The sequence below is a fragment of the Myotis yumanensis genome, unplaced genomic scaffold (genome assembly GCF_028538775.1).
Source record: "Myotis yumanensis isolate MYYU_CA2020_CCGP unplaced genomic scaffold, mMyoYum1.0.hap1 SCAF_14, whole genome shotgun sequence".
Classification (NCBI taxonomy): Eukaryota; Metazoa; Chordata; class Mammalia; order Chiroptera; family Vespertilionidae; genus Myotis; species Myotis yumanensis.
Window position 1 is genome coordinate 7,877,253 of NW_027223765.1, and position 17,824 is coordinate 7,895,076.

The 17,824-nt window shown below is 50.6% G+C and overlaps 1 protein-coding gene across 1 annotated transcript in view; it reads right to left on the minus strand.

Annotated features, from left to right (window-relative positions):
- DLEC1 (DLEC1 cilia and flagella associated protein) overlaps nucleotides 1-17,558 on the minus strand; it is a 44,008-nt gene extending 26,450 nt beyond the window's left edge. The window contains exons 1-9 of the mRNA XM_070391604.1: nucleotides 17,107-17,558; nucleotides 15,798-15,948; nucleotides 9,940-10,050; nucleotides 8,044-8,246; nucleotides 7,577-7,785; nucleotides 5,971-6,049; nucleotides 2,299-2,386; nucleotides 1,518-1,691; nucleotides 697-833 (exon numbers count right to left, since the gene is read on the minus strand). Coding sequence (XP_070247705.1) covers nucleotides 697-833; nucleotides 1,518-1,691; nucleotides 2,299-2,386; nucleotides 5,971-6,049; nucleotides 7,577-7,785; nucleotides 8,044-8,246; nucleotides 9,940-10,050; nucleotides 15,798-15,948; nucleotides 17,107-17,505 — 1,551 coding nt within the window. The 5' untranslated portion in view covers nucleotides 17,506-17,558. The remainder of the gene's footprint in view (nucleotides 1-696; nucleotides 834-1,517; nucleotides 1,692-2,298; nucleotides 2,387-5,970; nucleotides 6,050-7,576; nucleotides 7,786-8,043; nucleotides 8,247-9,939; nucleotides 10,051-15,797; nucleotides 15,949-17,106) is intronic.
- Nucleotides 17,559-17,824: the final 266 nt, after the last annotated feature.

Sequence of the window (17,824 nt, forward strand, 5' to 3'; positions counted from 1 at the left end):
AGCCCTGGTGCCTATAGCCCAGGTGTCTACACAGGAAGCCACGTAGCACCCCAGGGACACAAAGCCATGCCTACAGGTGCCTGGCAGGTGACAGAAACGGGTGAAATGAGTCTGTGGATCTATCACTTGTTTTCCGGAGACACAGGCACAGAGAACTCTCCCCGCCGTGAGGAAACAGCGGTGTGAGGGTGACGACGCGTGAGCGCCGGCTGCTGCGGGGACAGGCGCAGCTGAGCAACAGGAGAGAAGGCACACGTGTCCTGCTTCCCGACGGGGCCACGGGAAGTCCTGGCCCAAGGCTGCCCGTCATCTTCCACATTTCCCAAAGACCCCGGGAATGCTGATTCTGATGCGAACTCTCCCGGAGATGTTTCAGCACCGCGCCAAACAACGTGCCCCCAGGATGCAGCCGAAGAGCTGCCCATTTGTGACCTCCGATGTGATTCAAACTGTTACTGCATTTGCTGCCACAATGACCGCCTGGCTGAGCAAATGCAGTGACAGTGAGCCAGGCCTGGAAGGACAGGGTTGCTCGCGGGTGAGTGGCATAGCCAGAGCCACAGCACTGGTCTCCATGCACCCGGACCCTTGTTGGGAGGAAGAGGCTATCAAATTCCATTTTCTGTGTGTGCGCAACCTCGGGGGCACAAGTCCCTCCCGCGGTTCCTTTCTCCAGCAGCATCTGTGACCACTCACCCTGAAACTCGTGGGCGGCCAGGTCTTCTCGGGGATCACACAGAACTTGGCGGCGCTGAAGCCCACGTTCTTACAGAGGAAAGTGGTCACCTTCATTTCCCCGACAAGGCAGTAACCACAGTCCAGCACCGGCGACACTGCAGGGAAAGACAGCCCGTCCCTGGGAATGGGCCCTGCTGCCCTTGTCCTCCCGAGGCCCAGCCGGAGAGCATGGCCCCTGCCCAGCACCCCGACCAGAGAGGGTGAATGGGGACATGCCCTGACCCCCGCTCCCACTCCTGGCTAGAGCAGCAGGGGGTCAGCACCCACTGTGAACTCAGGCCTCCACCAGGGCCACCCGCATGGCCCTGGGGGGTTGTGGTCACAGTCCCAGCTTCCAGCCTGTACCCAGCTGAAGAGGCTTGTGATGGAGGGAGCCCAGCCAAAGTTAGCTTTCCTGAAGAAACCTCCCCCACCCCCCCTGCACCCCCGTCCCCACCCCCCCCCCCCGACTTCCCCCACCCCCCCACCCCCCCACCCCCCAGCCACAGAGGCAACATTCCCGCAAGGCTCAGGGCTCCTTCCCGGCCTCAGTGTGACCAGGCCTGCTCAGGGGTGACCTTGAGCCTGGGAAGCCCATGCTGGGGTTAGCTGGGCTGCGGCCTCCTCCCCTGCTGGGAGGAGACTGTAGACACTGCTAGCAGGTCCCTCCTCAGCACCCAGAAGGCCCTGCCAAGCTGTGTGCGGCCACAAAGGGCTCAGGAGCCAGCAGTCCTTGTAGGGACTCGCCAACCCTGACCGAATCCCCGGGGGAGGCGGGGAAGAGCAGGGCACACACTCACACGTCAGCACTGGGGGCGGCCTCCGGGCCTGCAGGGGGATCAGGAGTGGGTGGGCTGACTGGGTCTCAACCACAATAAAATCATCAAAGTCCCCCAGGCAGTCGGGGAAAAACTGGACAGTGTACTGGCAGATCATTCCAGGAGCCACCATTCCACTGTCTCCTGGGAACATTCCTGTACATGACAAAAGCGACAACTGAGGATCTGGGGACCAGGGCTTGGGCTGATGTGACTCAAACAGACCCTCCACCGCTGGGGCTGCTCTGTGAGCAAATGCCTCTGGGCCAAGGCCAGGCCACCGGGGTGTGTATGTTGGGGGTGGGGGGAGGGGGGGTTAGGCTGCAAGGGCAGGGACCCAGGTCAAAATACCAGGGTGGGGAGAGTGACAGGGCCCATCCAGAAGGGTGAGGTGATGCCATGCCTGACCCTGTGGCTTAGCATTTATTTTTGTGGCCAACAGAGCTCTTTAAGATTCCTGAGCTGAATAAGGACAAGTTGTTCTTGAGAATCAGATTGTGACACGGGAGGCTTGTACTGGTGTAGGTGACAGCGTGAAGGGAGAGGGGAGGGCAGGACAAGGGCCTGGAGGGAGGTGATCAGAGAAGGAGCTGTTAGGATTCGAAGACCCCGCTGGAGGGAACAGCGGGCAGGTGTCCAGCAGAGGGCGAGCGGCTCCCAGGGACCGCTCATGGCCCAGCTCAGGACACAGACCAGGAGTCACCGGAGGGCCAGGTGGGCCAGGAACTGGGTGCAGTCTAGACAACGGCCCTGCTGAGCTCACCCAATCCCAGAGAGAAGTACGGAGTGGCGGGCGGGATGACTCGCAGGTTGCGGCTGGTCGAGGTGGTGTTCTGCAGGGAGATGACCATCTGTGCAAAGACAAAGGCAGCTCGGAGGCAGCCACGCGCATGGACGGACGGCATGAGGCCTGGGGCAGGGGTGTAAATGCCATCAGCTCGGCCACGTGTTGGGAACGGCTGAGCTGAGCGATGGGCATGTGGGGACTCATGATGCCTGTCTATTTTGCTTTCTTTTTGGAGAAAAATAAGCTACAAGGTTGAGCATGCAGGCAGAAGCAGTCTGACCTAGTCTCTGCCCTGCTTAAAAGAACAGCCACTGCGTGTGACGCCTCCAACGCGTGCCCGGGCGGCCTCGCAACAACCGGGAAGGGTGGGAACCACCTGGAGATAGTTCTTGACACTGAAGACAGCGAAGTTCAGAGACCCCTCCGCCATGGGTGGCAGGGCTGAGATGCGAGCCCAGGCATCTGGCTCCCACGCCCTGCCCACCCTGCCTCTTACTCTCCGTCTTCTTCCCCACACATCCTTTGGGGCCACATCTTCCCACAGGCACCCGTATGCCAGGGTCGTCATTGGGCCTTCACGCAGCCCACCGGCCCAGTAAGCCCTGCCTTCTCCTTCCCTTGCTCAGGTTGGGAGACCCCCTCAGGGCTGGCCCTGGAACTCACACACGCTGACTCCCACCAGCACCCCGCACAGTGCCTCGCACAGACAGACGAGGAGCTCAATACATGCACCCATCTTTGCTTCTATCTCATGAGACATTACACTGGGGAGGGAAGAATGTATAGATTATAACACGCCCAAAATCATCCAGCTTAAGAAATAAACATTAAAAATACGGATGAAGCCCCACCCCAGCCCCCGACCGGATAACAGCGACATACATTGAAGTATGTCGTCACAGTTTTAGTCATAGGCATGTCTTCCTAAACCAGCATTTAAGTCCACGGTGGGCAGCACAATATCTTGGGCTAATCTGTCGGTGAACCAGGCCCGTGTGTGGAGAGACCCGTATTGGGGTTTTCGTTGTCACTCTGCTACTAATGGCGGTGAGCATCTTTTCGTAGGTTTATTTGCCATTTCATTTTCTTCTTGTGTGAGTTGTCACACAAGAGCAGTTTAAAAACTCGTCCAGCCTAACTGGTTTGGCTCAGTGGATAGAGCGTCGGCCTGCGGGACTGAAGGGTCCCAGGTTCACCTTGGTTGCTGGCACATCCCCAGTAGGGGGTGTGCAGGAGGCAGCTGATGGATGTTTCTCTCTCATTGATGTTTCTAACTCTCTATTCCTCTCCCTTCCTCTCTGTAAAAAATCAATAAAATATATTTTAAAAAAATAAATAAATAAAAACTCGTCCACAAGTTCTTGGACACGCCTCCCATCGAGAGGGGAGATCTTGTTATCTTCCCCAGGAGCCTGGGCCGACCTGAGCGACTTACTAGTATTTGTAACCTATAGCAAGCTGAGGAAGTAACGGCTTTCTCTACTCCTTCAAGGTAACCTCCAAGGTCAGGTCATAAAAAGTGATGCCACCTCTATCTGGCCCGCTAGGAAACTCACCGAGAAGCTCTGCTGTGGACTTTGAGCTGCGTGTACAGTCCCATTACCCTGAGGTGGCCACACGGAGAAGCCGTGGTGATGTTCCGGTACACAGCTGCAGCTCTCTGCTGACAACCAGCATGCACACATGCACACGCATACACACGCACACACACGCATGCACACACCACACAATTTTTTAAAGCAAAATAGGGCATCTTTCATTGGCTCTCGATTTACCTTACTTAGCAGGGGTAGACAAGACAGAGAGGTAGACCCATATTCAACTATTCACCGATTCGGTTGGCAGTTATTTGCTGAGGGCCTACTGTGTGCAGGCACCGATAATGAGATGGTAACACAAACCTAGAAATAAGTCTTGCTCTTGTCGGGCTTACTTACAGCCTAGTGGAAAAGATTAAAATAAAACTGGGCCACGAAAGAGCCAATGGCACAAAAAGAGGCTGCAATAGGGAAATCTAATCCCGTCAGGAGAGGGCAGGGTGGTCTTCCGGACGAGTGACAACTAAGCCAGCGGCCAGGGATGCGCAGCAGACCAGGCCGGGCCAGAGGGAGGACTGCCCAGCAGGCGGTTCCTCTCACCACAGGCGCCCGCAGCCGGCGCCTCCCAGCCCTGCATGGAACTGTCTTTCGCAGGGTCCCGGGCAGCTCCCCCTTCGCCCTATCGCTCCCCAACGAAAATTATTTTATCTCCCTTCCTCTGAGTCTTTGCCAACTTCCCCAACTGTCTTTGAAATGTGATAACCAGACACAAGTCCCAAAGATAACATATAACTAATAAGTTCAAGAGGAAAGTGAAATGATTTCACATTTCACATTTAGGACTAACATATCGGAATCATGGCTTTGCGAGTAGCGCTCTTTAAACTGCAGCGTACCATCCGCGTGACTGTGGAGGGACTGTCGTGATTAGGCCTCGGGGTCTTTGCACCAGGTGAGCAGAGTTGGCAACGGCTAGGCTTGGTCTTGACCTGATTCCCCAGGGCGGTGGGAGGCTAGCACTAATTTGAGAAGGAAACTGGGAAAAGGGAATGAGGAAAATTCTCTATCTACGGCTCTTGGAGGAATCACTGAATATGCTGTTAAGTGAAAAGAACAAGGCACAGAGGATAGTGAAAAGGAGAGGGGGTTCCAAGAGACATCTGTATTTGCTTATGGTTCCAAAAAGAAACAATGGAAGAACCCAAACTCATGAAATAGTCACCTATAGGGGTACTGAGAGTACACGGAAGAGCGGACAGGAATAGAAGTTAGAGGGAAAGTTGTTTTTAGAACAGGGAATCACAGCTAATCAAATGCAGAAGAATAACAGCATTAGAAATCACCATTTCGTAACCCCCTTTTTTTAAAAAAAAAAATGGATCTGCCCAGCTGGAGTGGCTCAGTGATTGAGCGTCGACCTATGAACCAGGAGGACACGGTTTGATTCCTGTCAGGGCATATGCAGGTTACGGGCTTGATCCCCAGGTGGGGCGTGCAGGAGGCAGCCAATCTAATGATCCTCTTTCATCATTGATGTTTCTATCTCTCTCTTTCCCTTCTCTGAAACCCACCAAAATATACTAAAATATAAATAAAATTAAAAGAAGGGAGAAATAAGAGATATTTTAACCAGATGTAATATTTGAGTTCTAATTCAAAGAAACCAACTGTAAATTGACTTTCTAAAAACAAAACAAATGGAGGAAAATCAGACATGGGTGGATTTTAGTGGATATTAAGGAACCATCATTAATATTGCTGGGTGTGATAATAGTTATTTTTTTTAAAGTTCTTAGCTGCTAGAGATACTGAAGTATTAACTGAAGAATGACATGATATCCAGGCTTTTCTTTGAAATACTAAATGTACAATGTGCCCACAGACAGACAGACACACACACACACAGACACACACATACACACACGAGGAAATTGTGGGGTAATAGATGAAACCACATTTGCAGACTGGAGTGAACTATTGGGTGGTGGGCACACAGGGTTCATTACAGTCGTTTCCTAGTCTCGTGTATGGTTTTAGAATTTCATAACAAAAGCTTTTAAAAAACAAGGAAGCAGATGGAGTAGATATATCAAGAAATAAAGATCTCTACCTCATACACTTTTCCAATTTCATAATCTGTGAAAAAGATGACGGGTGGGTTAGCGATGAACACCGGCACATCAGCAGAGCTGTGGGCGGGCAAAGCGGGGAGAAAGGCTGTCAGTCTCACCCACGTGGTGAAATACCATATAGCGACCCATTCATGTAAAATAAATGCATCCGAGCCCTCACAGAGATTCACAGCATGCCACTGGCTGGTTTCTGCTGTTGTTACAGCGGGTTACAAAATAATTCCACAGCATAATCGAATCTTTGTAAAACTATCGATAGCTACCTATTTCATTTTCAGTATGCATGGGGGAAACTCTGGATTCTTAAACACCAATATGTTAACGGGGATTTTAATAGAGTCGTCTTTTCCAATATTTCTTAATAAAAAAGATATTATTTGTCTAATAAAGAAAGGTTAATAGTTTTCAGCCCATTAAGATTATGAACCCACAAAGCAACTCATTTTCTTCTTAAGGACAATTTTCTTCTTAAGGGAACCTACCTAGCTAAAGGCACTCTCTTAAAGAAAAACCGCAATTTATACTAATTCTTTGTGATCAATCAAATTTTAAACATCTGTATTATCTAAGACACGTGAACCCCAATGGCAGGAGCACGTACTGTAGGGGTTCCTTCCATTTGACTCAGACTGTCCGGATATTAGGAGACTAACACGCACCCCTCTTCCTCAAGACACCAGCAGGTCAGAAAAGCACAAGCCCGGGACTCTGGGGACACCCAAGGCCAAGTCTAGCGGGGGCCCTGAAACCCTGCTCTGTTTCGGTAATGACACCCTGTCCCGCTGCGAAAGTCTAGGATCCTTCAGACCAGACCCGGACCTTCTGGGTTTTACTCGAAAGCAGCGATTTTCAACTCAGGGCACACATGCAAACTAATTACTAAAACTCGGCAGCACTCCAAAAAATATATGTTTTGTCAATCTGACAAAAAATGAAAGAAAGAAAGAAAGAAAGAAAGAAAGAAAGAAAGAAAGAAAGAAAGAAAGAAAGAAAGAAAGAAAGGAAGGAAGAAAGGCATAATTTTTTTTTCTTTGAATGAGGTATATGTGACATTTTGGGCTAAGGATGAGAGAAGGCACTTAGGGGCTTCAGAGGGGAGGAAGGTCACTGCGGATGCTAACAGGTGTTCAGGAATAAGTAGTTTGCCCTGCCATATAGATTGGTCAACACAGTTATTTCTGGTGATAATATTTTTTTACATATATTTTATTGATTTTTTTACAGAGAGGAAGGGAGAGGGATAGAGAGTTAGAAACATCGATGAGAGAGACATCCATCAGCTGCCTCCTGCACACCTCCTACTGGGGATGTGCCCGCAACCAAGGTACATGCCCTGGACCGGAATCGAACCTGGGACCTTTCAGTCCGCAGGCCGACGCTCTATCCACTGAGCCAAACCGGTTAGGGGGAAGGTGTAATTTTGATACAGTCACACCGACTGTCGTTGGGTCGGCTGTGGTCACGTTTTGATTTGACAGCCTAAGGGCAGCGAGGTCAGCGGGCCCTGGCTAAATAGCAGGGGGTGCCTGCTGTGAAAATTCTTACGGTTAGGTTTTCTGAGAATGCGCGTCGGGAGGGACACACCTCAGCTCTCCACTCTGGAATTCTCCCTCCGGCTTCCGGGGCGGGAAGATGAGAGACTTGCCTCCACGCGGCGTGTTCGGAGGGAAGAAGCGCGGGTTTCTCAGGAAGCAGGTCCGGTTCTCCATCTTGGCCAGGAGGAGCCGCTCCAGTCTCCGCTGGGGCATCGACAGGTGGTTCATCCAGCTCTTATTCGTGGGTGGACCTGCTTTCTGTGAGGCACCGATGGAGTCGAGAGTCAGGGTCAGCGGAGGGATGTGTGGGCTGACATCGTGGCAACCGCAAGGCCCACGGATGGCCAAGGCCGACTCTCCCCTCTCCTCTGCTGTGGACTGAGCACAGCTTCCTGCGTCCCTGAAACTCCTTCCCCTCATCATCTCCCTGTCCTCGCTCCCGCCCCCCCCCCCCCCCCCCCCCCCGCTTTCCCTACCCCCTGCCCTCCACCCCTGCGCACAGGCTTCAGCACTCACCTTGGCAGTTTCCGTGGTCTTGCCTTTGGCCTTTAAGGGCGAGTCCCAGGTCAGGCTGTCCAAGGTGTAGTCGGACTCGTCCTCAGGCCTCCTGGGAAGCTTCCTGCAGGGCGGCGCTGCGGGCTTCTTGGTCCACTCTTTCTTCGGGGTGGCATGCTGCTCACAACTGAAGGTCAGTTTCAAATATCCAGGCTCGCAGCTGCCTGTGGAACCAGAGAAGCAAACCGCGTGGCCACACCGAGGGGAGGGGCGGGACCTTTCTCCGGCGACTAAACAAACCATCGATGTTTTGCCCTAAACTTTCACATTTACTACCAGATGTGCTTGCTCTTTGGCATATAGGTGACTCCCAGACCGTGTTTTATGTCCTTGATGGCTTAGGACTTGAGCGGTAAACTGTCTGTTGTTGAACATGAGCAGGCCGCTGTCACCCACACACGCATGTTCACGTTCACATACCCCACATGAGAACATGCTTCTTAAAAGCTCACACAGGAGTCAATGTTTGTCTTGGCTTTTTACACCTTAAAGAACAGCCCCTAAAACAGTGGTTCTCAACCTTCCTAATGCCGCGACCCTTTAATACAGTTCCTCATGTTGTGGTGACCCCCAACCATAAAATTATGTTCGTTGCTACTTCATAACTGGAATTTTGCTACTGTTATGAATCGTCATGTAAATATCTGATATGCAGGATGTATTTTCATTGTTACAAATTGAACATCATTAAAGCATAGTGATTAATCACAAAAACAGTATGTAATAATATCTGTGTTTTCCGATGGTCTTAGGCGACCCCTGTGAAAGGGTCGTTCGACCCCCAAAAGGGTCTCGACCCACAGGTTGAGAACCGCTGCCCTAAAGGTTAAAGGAGAACATCCATTGTTATTAGCAAGAATGCAGTGAAACTGGTCCCCCCCCCGCACATTCCTCAGCACAACGCCTGATAAATCCTCAATACGGGTTCACTCCCTCCTCCTTCATCTCATCGGATAGGGGGTGTCCAGCTAACTTTAGAGGACTGAGTGGCTTAACCTCCCCCGACACTTGATTCTGCTACCGCGTTCTGCCTTCCCACATCAGCACGCTCAGCTCTCTGGATCCCAATCTTCCTGCCTCAAATGCCTTCTCAGCTCCAAAGCCCCAGAGATCAGCAGAGTCTCACAGACCAGGGCTGCTGGAGAGCTCTTCTTCTGAGCTTCCACCAGCGGCCATCTGATGTTTGGCCACAAAATCCAAACAGTGGCTCCCCCAAAACTACCTCCCTGCTTAAGCCCACAACCCAGGTTCCCACGCCATTCATTCTCAGATTATACCTCCCACATCACAAGAAACTAACCCAATCAATCAATCAATCTCTCTCTCGCTCTCGCTCTCACTCTCTTTCACACACACACACACACACACACACACATGCACACGCACACGCGCACACACATTCATCCTTCTCTGCCTTCCTCCCCAACCTTCCTCCCATACTCAGAGGGAGAAAAGCTGCTCTGGTCCTGCATGGGACAGGGGAAAACCCCCAGGGCCATGCTCGGACTCCATCAGGAACTTGCTCCCTTGCTTATGTATGTCTCACTGAAATACACCCGGTTTTTGTATTTGATTTTTGTACTATGATTCATTCAAATACATTTCTAACCGTTTTTTCTATCTCTTGGCGTTGAGTAGCTAACAAGAGCACCCTATTCCACATTGAAGAGTTGAGACTTGTCTTGCACGTGTCAAGGAGCATGCTCAGATCTGACCCTCCCAACGGTCACTATCAAAATGAAAGAAAAAGGGGGTGGGGAACCGCGTGAACAAGGAAATGGCAGCAAACATGGTCCTGCTACTAACGGGCTTCGCTGGGACCATGGCAGAGGCCCCGAGGGAGCGCAGAAGCATTACCTTTGGGCGCAGAGCAAAATGGCACTGGATCGCTGTAGTAATCGTCCGGGCAGATCAAGTGATGCTTCTGTAGCAACTTGTTGTCCACGCACCATCTGAAGATAGTCTTCACTAGGTACAAAGGAACAAGGACAAGAGGGTTTCAAGCCAGACTGACGTTGAAGCAGCTACCCCCAAGCTTCCTTCACCCTCTGAGCGTAACCATCTCACAAAATTCTTCCTCAGAACCCTGTGGTCATTCTGAGATTTAAGAAACAAATCAGTCAGTTGACCAGCCACTTAAAAGAGGACAACCATTGGGCAAGGCTGTGCTGTGATATGGTTTCAGCTAAAATATTGTTACTGACAGAGAGGCCTGTCACAAAACAGCACCAAGAGAAGCGTGGTAGCGTGAATCAAGGGCCACAATTCCTCATTGCTTCCGTAGCCACATCCTTGGCCGTGGGGCTCCTGCTACTTTAGACCGAGCTCACTTTGCCCTTGACTTTGGTCACATGATTGATGTGATTTGCTGATGAGATGTCGCCTGTGGTTTGAAACATGCTTGTACAGCTGAGCTTTCTCCCTCTTGTGTCTTTGCCAACATCATGAGAAGAGCGTCCCTGCCGAGGAGGGAAGCTCCTGCCCCTTCATTCTGGACCCCAGCATGAATCCACGTGGAGCAGACCTGAGCCCAACCTGCAGCAAGGAGCCACGTCCAGCCAGACCCACAGCTTGAAGCCGGTCCAGCCGACCAGGTCCCACCTAGATCATCCAACCCCCAGCTGACCCATAGACACATGAGAGAGAAAATCTCACTAACGGAGTGGGGAGTCAGTGATTAATATTTATGGTTGATGAGCCAAGAAATAGTCGTCAAGACATCTTAGTTAGAGGAGAACAGAAGAATTACAGCTAGAAATGCCCGCCATTAGCAATGGACTGAGGTTGAAAGAGGTGAGGTGGAGCATTTTTTTCCAATGGACTTTATTTTTAGAGCAGTTTTAGGTTCTCAGCAAAACTGAGAAGAAGGTACAGAGATTTCCCGTGTATTCTGTCTACCCCCCCACCCCCACCTACACAGCCTCCCCATTATCAGAGGACCCCACCAAAGTGGGGCATTTGTTACAATTGACAAATCATCATCACCCAAGGTCCACAGTTTATACTATGGCTCACTCTTGGCGCTGTACATGCTAAGGGGTTGGACAAATGAAAAGTGACATTCAGCCGAAACCGGTTTGGCTCAGTGGATAGAGCGTCAGCCTACGGACTGAAAGGTCCCAGGTTCGATTCCGGTCAAGGGCATGTACCTGGGTTGCGGGCACATCCCCAGTAGGAGATGTGTAGGAGGCAGCTGATCGATGTTTCTCTGTCATCGATGTTTCTAACTCTCTATCTCTCTCACTTCCTCTCTGTAAAAAATCAATAAAATATATTTAAAAAAAAAAAAAAGAAAAGTGACATTCATGGGTGATGGCTTTTTATATTTCATTAGAAGCTTTCCTAAATTACTTAATTTTCTTAAACCATGTATAGTAATACATTGATAAAAAAAAATTATGGAATAAATAGGATGAGTGGAAGATTTGGAAGTTTTCAAACTTTGTTGCTCGCTCCATTAACCAACATGGTGATTTTAAATGGTCTCCCTTTTGGAGGGTCCTATAACCAAGGGTAGAGGAGAGACAAGTGAAGAATACATGTTTCTCCCATCGTATGTTAGTTTGGGGATTTTGAGATTTGGCTTAGTTACTGTAATAGCCAGGGTTCAATCAGGAAAACAGAAATTACTCTACGTGAATCACATAGTAAGGGTTGGTTTGAATGCAGGGGATTATGGAGGGCGGGGAGAAAAAGTCAGGGAACTACCATGAACCAGTTCAGCCAGCAGCCCTGAGGCTGGGGGTTCTTGAGGAGTTACCTGGAAGCTACTGTGAAATTCCACGGCCGCTCAGTCGCCTGCCTGCTACTGCTTCTTGAGACCAGTGGCCTCCCCTTCCAAAACTCACCAAGGGCCTCTGACCATCGGGAAAAGGCACATTCCGGGAGATGCTTGCGCGCCCCCCCCCCCCCCCCCACCCCGCCTCCTCTCCTTTCAACACAGAGACCTCAGCAGGGACCGGCAGCAAGGCCAAGTTGACACAATCTAGCCCAGTTCTCAAAGGCTTTGGTGATGGTCTATTTGAAACATCATGGGATCAAGCTTTCATACAAAAGGCAAAGACCACGCGGGAAGGAGATGTACCCTCTCCCATCTGATACCGTTGCCTCCACGGCCCTCCCCCGGGGTGTGGGAGGTTGGGTGTTGGGTCTGCGAAGCAGGGAGCAGTTTGTGTATCTGAATCTTTGGAAAGTCTCTCTCCCTGTCGGGCCTGCATTACGTACCAGGTGAGCCTTGGGAAACTCTGCACGGCTTTGTGACCATCCTCCCCACCTGGGCAGGGTGGGCCTCCTGCACTGGCCCTGTGTTCCTGAGCATGACTCTGTCAGGGGTGGGGCCATCCAGTCCCCCAAGATAATGTGGAAAATTTACCAGCAGGGGAAGGGAATGAAAGCGTGAGATGTTCTGCAGAATTCTGACCTTTCTCCCTCGGCCTGGGAACATCTGTGTGTGTGTCCAACCCTGTGACAGCTGTAGTAGCCAACAGAGGAAGGCTGCCTCTGGGCCTCACGGAAGGAAAGTTTCAGGGGCTGTCCTCTCCATCAATCATCTGAGTTAAAAGAGGCTGTGGGCCCGGCTGGGTAGGTTGGTTGGTTGGAGCATCCATCATCCAGTACACCAAAAGGTCGCGGGTTCCATCCCCAGCCGGGGCACATGTGGGGTAGTGGGGTGGGGGTAACCAATCAATGTTTCTCTCTCACATCAATGTTTCTCTTTCTCTCCCCCCGCCCCCTTTCTCCCTTCCTCTCTCTCTCTAAAGTGAATAAAAACATATCCTTGGGTGAAGATTAAAAAAAAGAGTTTCTTGGGTCACCTTGCCACACACTGAGAAGAAGGGACCAGAGGCATGTTCAGGAAACTGGATTAAGATCTCTACTTCTGCTACTTTTGAAATAAAAGAGAACATTATCAGCAGAAGGCTCAGAAACCCGAGCAGAAAATATCTGATTAGGACTCAATATTATCTTGAGTTAAAAAAATGAAGGTCATTGCAAAATTCTTCTGACTGATCTTTGTTTCCCAGTTCTCAATGTTTTAGTTCACTTTCATTTAAAAACACACACACACAAAACCAAAAACCACAACCAACCAATTATTTAATCTCCTTTGATCTCTAACCAAAAGAATCCTATGAAAGACAGGGACACACTGACTCCCAAAGCTCAGGGTTGATTATCAGGCAACTAATAAAACCTCATGAGAATCTGCTACCAAAAATCTCCGCCTACACACATGGTTGAGGGAGGGATTCTGGCAGCTCCACGGCTCTGCTGTGGTGGAAGGGGAACAGGAGGAGATGTGGAATCCGTGCTGAGCCTCTGAGGTGGCAGGTCTGACAAAGGACAGGTCCTCCTGCTCAGAGCCACCCCCTAAGGGAAGTTATCTAACCAAGCGTGACACTGTGTCTGACCAACGATTCTTCAAATCTGGGTCCCAGCCCTTCTGCGCTGTGGGGATTTAGGGAAGTTATTTGATCCTCTCTCTGAGTTCAGTTCCTACACCTATAAAATGGAGAGAAATCTACCTCACAGAATCATTGGACAGATTCCGTGGGAGAACCTATCATCCCATAGTGTAATGCCTTTCTAAGCCACTGTATCTTCTACTTCTCCCTCCCTCTGAGCCACAGATATGTCAGGTCTTCCAACCCTACAACCACCGTCCCTTCTGCCCACTGCACGGGAAAATAATGACTTTCAGGGATGCGGGAGGATAGATCAAAGTTTTTGTGTGGGAAATAAAAGGGAACCAGGGCTTCTTAGAGAAATGGCTGATTCTAGGTCTGGGGCAATACACACACAAGATGAGCCTTCTGACCATTCCAGAAGGTAAGACAGTCATCAAAGACAATGTGTCCAAGAGTTAGGAGTCAACTTGAAATGGCTCAATTTGGCCAAAGATGGGACGGCTGGAGCATTAATAAGGATGATAAATATAATTGTAGTTATGAAATCCACGAGTTCATCATGGTACTGAAAACAAACTAAATAAGCCTCATCAGTCATGTTTGAAAGATGCCAGGGGGACCAACTTATTATTTTAAAAACTGGCAAATACGGGGAAAGAATTAATTTTGCTCATATCTTGGGGTAATCAACATAGTTGCTGAAAAGTTTCTCTTTATGGAAGTATCCCAGTACCATTAGCATTTTATTATAATAAAAGCGTAATTTGCTAATTAGACCTGACGTTCTTCCGGAGGACCTCCTGGATGAAGCCGGGGCTTCGAGGGAAGCCTGGGTCCCGGGTACCTGCTGGCGGCCAGAGGGAAGCCTGGGTCATGGATGCCAGAGGGAAGCTGGTGCTGGCAGCCGGGGGAAGGAAGGCCTACTCTTGCATGAATTTCGTGCACCGGGCCTCTAGTTTTATTATCATTTACAACCCCCAAGGAAACAACAGGTCCAGGAAAAAGCTGCCAGCATCATGGAGAGAGAGACATCAGATACCATGTACCTCCTGAAGGAGGCACACAGCACCAGTAAAGTGGTCTTGCTCCTCTCCCCTCCCCCCCCGCCCCAAATTGTACCTAAACCTCATTAAGCCTCTAGAACTAATGACTGAGTTGCAGGCAATAGGGGCGTCATAAGAACAGGTTAAACACCACCACAATGTTGAAATCAGCAAAAGCAGACTGTGGACACGTCTGTAGGAAAAAGAACACAATTTCTTTAACAAATGCATTGATTAAAGACAGTATCACCATCGAGGTGGCTGGTTAAGGAAGTTTTCAGCAAATGCTGGTGGTGCGGTGATAGAGCTTTGATGAGGAGCAAGATCTTGGAGAAACCTGAGAATGCCTCTCCGAGAAATACTAAGAAATTACCACAGAACTCAGTGAATTTAAATTCCTGTAGGTTCTGTGTGCGGAGGGTCAGCCTGGGGTGTAAACTTCAGGTCTTCTCAGGTCTTTTCTGAGCCTTTCCTTGGGCATGTGCGATCATATTTTAATTTCCCCCATGTATCCAGTTGTTTTTTAATGTCACCGTATTTATTGATTTCAGAGAGGAAGGGAGAGGGAGAGAGAGATAGAAACATCAATGATGAGAGAGAATCATTGATCCGCTGCCTCCTGTGTGCTCCCTACTGGGGATTGAGCCTACAACCTGGGCATGTGCCCTGACCGGGAATCGAACCGTGACCTCCTGGTTCCTAGGTCAATGCTCAACCACTGAGCCACGCCAGCTGGGCTAGAATGTATTTATACCAACCACTGAACGATACACTTAAGAATGACTAAGACGGTAAATTTTATGTTATGTGCATTTTGCCACAATAAAAAAATTGGAAAAAAATAAGTTGTCAATACCATGAAAGACAGGAAAAGATAAAAGAATTGTACCAAATGAAAAATCTAATAAAAGAGATATGACAAGTATATGCAACATGACTTCCTAGACAGGATGCCTGACCAGCGAGGAGAGAGAGAGCCACTGTCCACCAGCTGAGAAATGTGAATGGGGTCTGTGAACTGGAGGTTAATGTTGCACCGATGGTGATTTCTGGGCTTGGAGGGTTGTGTGCTGGTTATGTAGGAGAGTGTCCCTGTCTTGGAGACATGCACACTGGAGTGTTTTGTGGTAATGAAACATCACATCTGCAACTTGCTGTCCAAATGTTCAGGTAATGACTAGCGAGTGAGCACTGGAGCAAATACGGTAATATACTCACAGCCGGGGAGTCAGGGTGAAAGCACATGGGGGTTCTTTATACACACCCGGAGGCATCTTGATGCTAGGCTCAAGTTCCTGGACTTTGGCTGGGTGCGTGGTCCGCTCTCTCTCCGCAATGGTCCGTGCACTGGCCTGAATGATATGTCTCTCCAGCATTTCAAACTCATCCAACCGCTGCTTATAGAGCTTCCGAATCTGGCAGGTGGATGATCAAACGCACAGAAGTGTGAGATCACATAGCTTTACGCAACCTCACCCCAGCATCAGGGCTTCTTGGGAAGCACCGAACTATAGAGGCCATCGGGTCTACCCTGACCGATGTGAAAACTGAGACCTACAGGGGAAAATGGTTTAAAGGTGTCAGAGGACAGTCAGGAACGGAGGCCAGCTGGAAAGCCCATCTCCTGACTTCACAGTAAAGAGAGCTGCCATCCAAATCTTGAAATTCCAAATACAAGTCAGCACACCACGTGGTAGACAGAGGGCTGTGCCACCCAGATCCCCATTCAAAGGACTTGCTCCTGAGCTGCAGGCGGCTTAGCGCGCACATAGCCTCCAGCTGCCAGCCCTTCCGAGTAAACTCGGCTGCTTGAGGGCTCTCAGCTGAGCCTTCCTGCAGGGAGTCGCGAGCAGGCAGCCCTGGCAGAGAGGCCTCAGGTTGCCTGCTTTCCTCTTTGCACAGATGAGGAGGTAGAGCTGCTGTTCCAGAGACAGGGCATGCCTCCTAACATCTGGGCACGAATGTCCCGGCTAAGACTATTTTTTCCCATACAAAGGCAGACGCCCCCCCGCCCCCCCCCCCCCCCGCAGGAGGGGGAGTGACTTTCAGCTTTATCTCCAGGGAACAATTGTTCCGCCATCTGCCCCAGTCATAAAATACAGGCATACCTCGTTTTATTATGATTCGCTTTATTGCACTTCACAGGTGTGTTTTTCTACTAATTGAAGGCAAGACCTTCCACCAGCAAAAAGATTACCACTGGCTTTATTGCGGTGATCTGGAACCAAACCCGCAGAATCTCCGAGATCTGCCTGTATACTGTATAATGTGTGTGTGTGCAGAGAAATGAAGGTAGGTGTTACAGGTTTAGGCCTTCTGTGTGTAGTATGCATTTGTATAATTGTGTGTTGAGTGTTCCTGGAACGTGGGGAACATGTGACAGGGACTTGGCTCTTTCCCAGCTGCATCCCGGTGCCTGGAACAGCGCTTGGCAGCCGGCAGACGCTCACACTTGTCGAGCAGCAAATACTGCAGGGGGAGGGGGGGGAGGGGGGGCAGCTTTCTGGGGGGCGCGTCCACGGGCCCCACCAGTAGGGAGCGCGCGGGGGCGCAGGGCCGGGGGCCCGTGTTACCTGCTGCAGCTCATCCACGAACTCCTCGTGGACCTCATCCTCGCTGCCGCGGGCCTTGATCAGATTTGTGCTCACGTCGTCGCCGAACACCTCGGCCGTGTACAAATTCCGGAAGACGCCGGTGAGCAGGTGCGAGATGTCCTGGGTGCGCAGGGAGGTGGGGCGCAGGCGCAGCAGCTGCGGCTCCGGCAGCTGCGGGAGCGTGGGCAGCGAGAAGCGGCGGGGCCGACTCCTGAAGCTGGGATGGAAAGACTCGGGGTAAGCGAGGGAGGACAGCCAGACGGACTGGCTGGGGCTGCAGATCCGCGGCAGACGCGAGGTTGTCGTCCATGTTGCCCCCGCGAACGCGTAGGATCCAGACTTGGAGGAGCGGCGGTCTCTGGCTGGTCCGGGCTCCATGGCAACTAAGACGCCGCTAACGGCACTTCCGCTGCTGGCCCCGCCTTTTCCGCTTTGCCTCCCACCTCCACAGCGTCGTCGGTGTCGTCATCGTCATAAATAGGCTCATCACTAGCGTCACCTGTGTTCAGGTGAGCTTATTGGAGAAAAGGTTGGAACTCAATGGAGAAAGGGTTAGTGGACACAGCCAGGACAGTCTGGTTGCAAAACCCTGTTCCTAACTACCTATCTTCACCCGTCCGTTCTGGGATGTGTTAAGCAATCGTTAATTCGCTCTTTTAATATTTACTGTATAAGATTCTGTTTCAGGTCTGTGCCG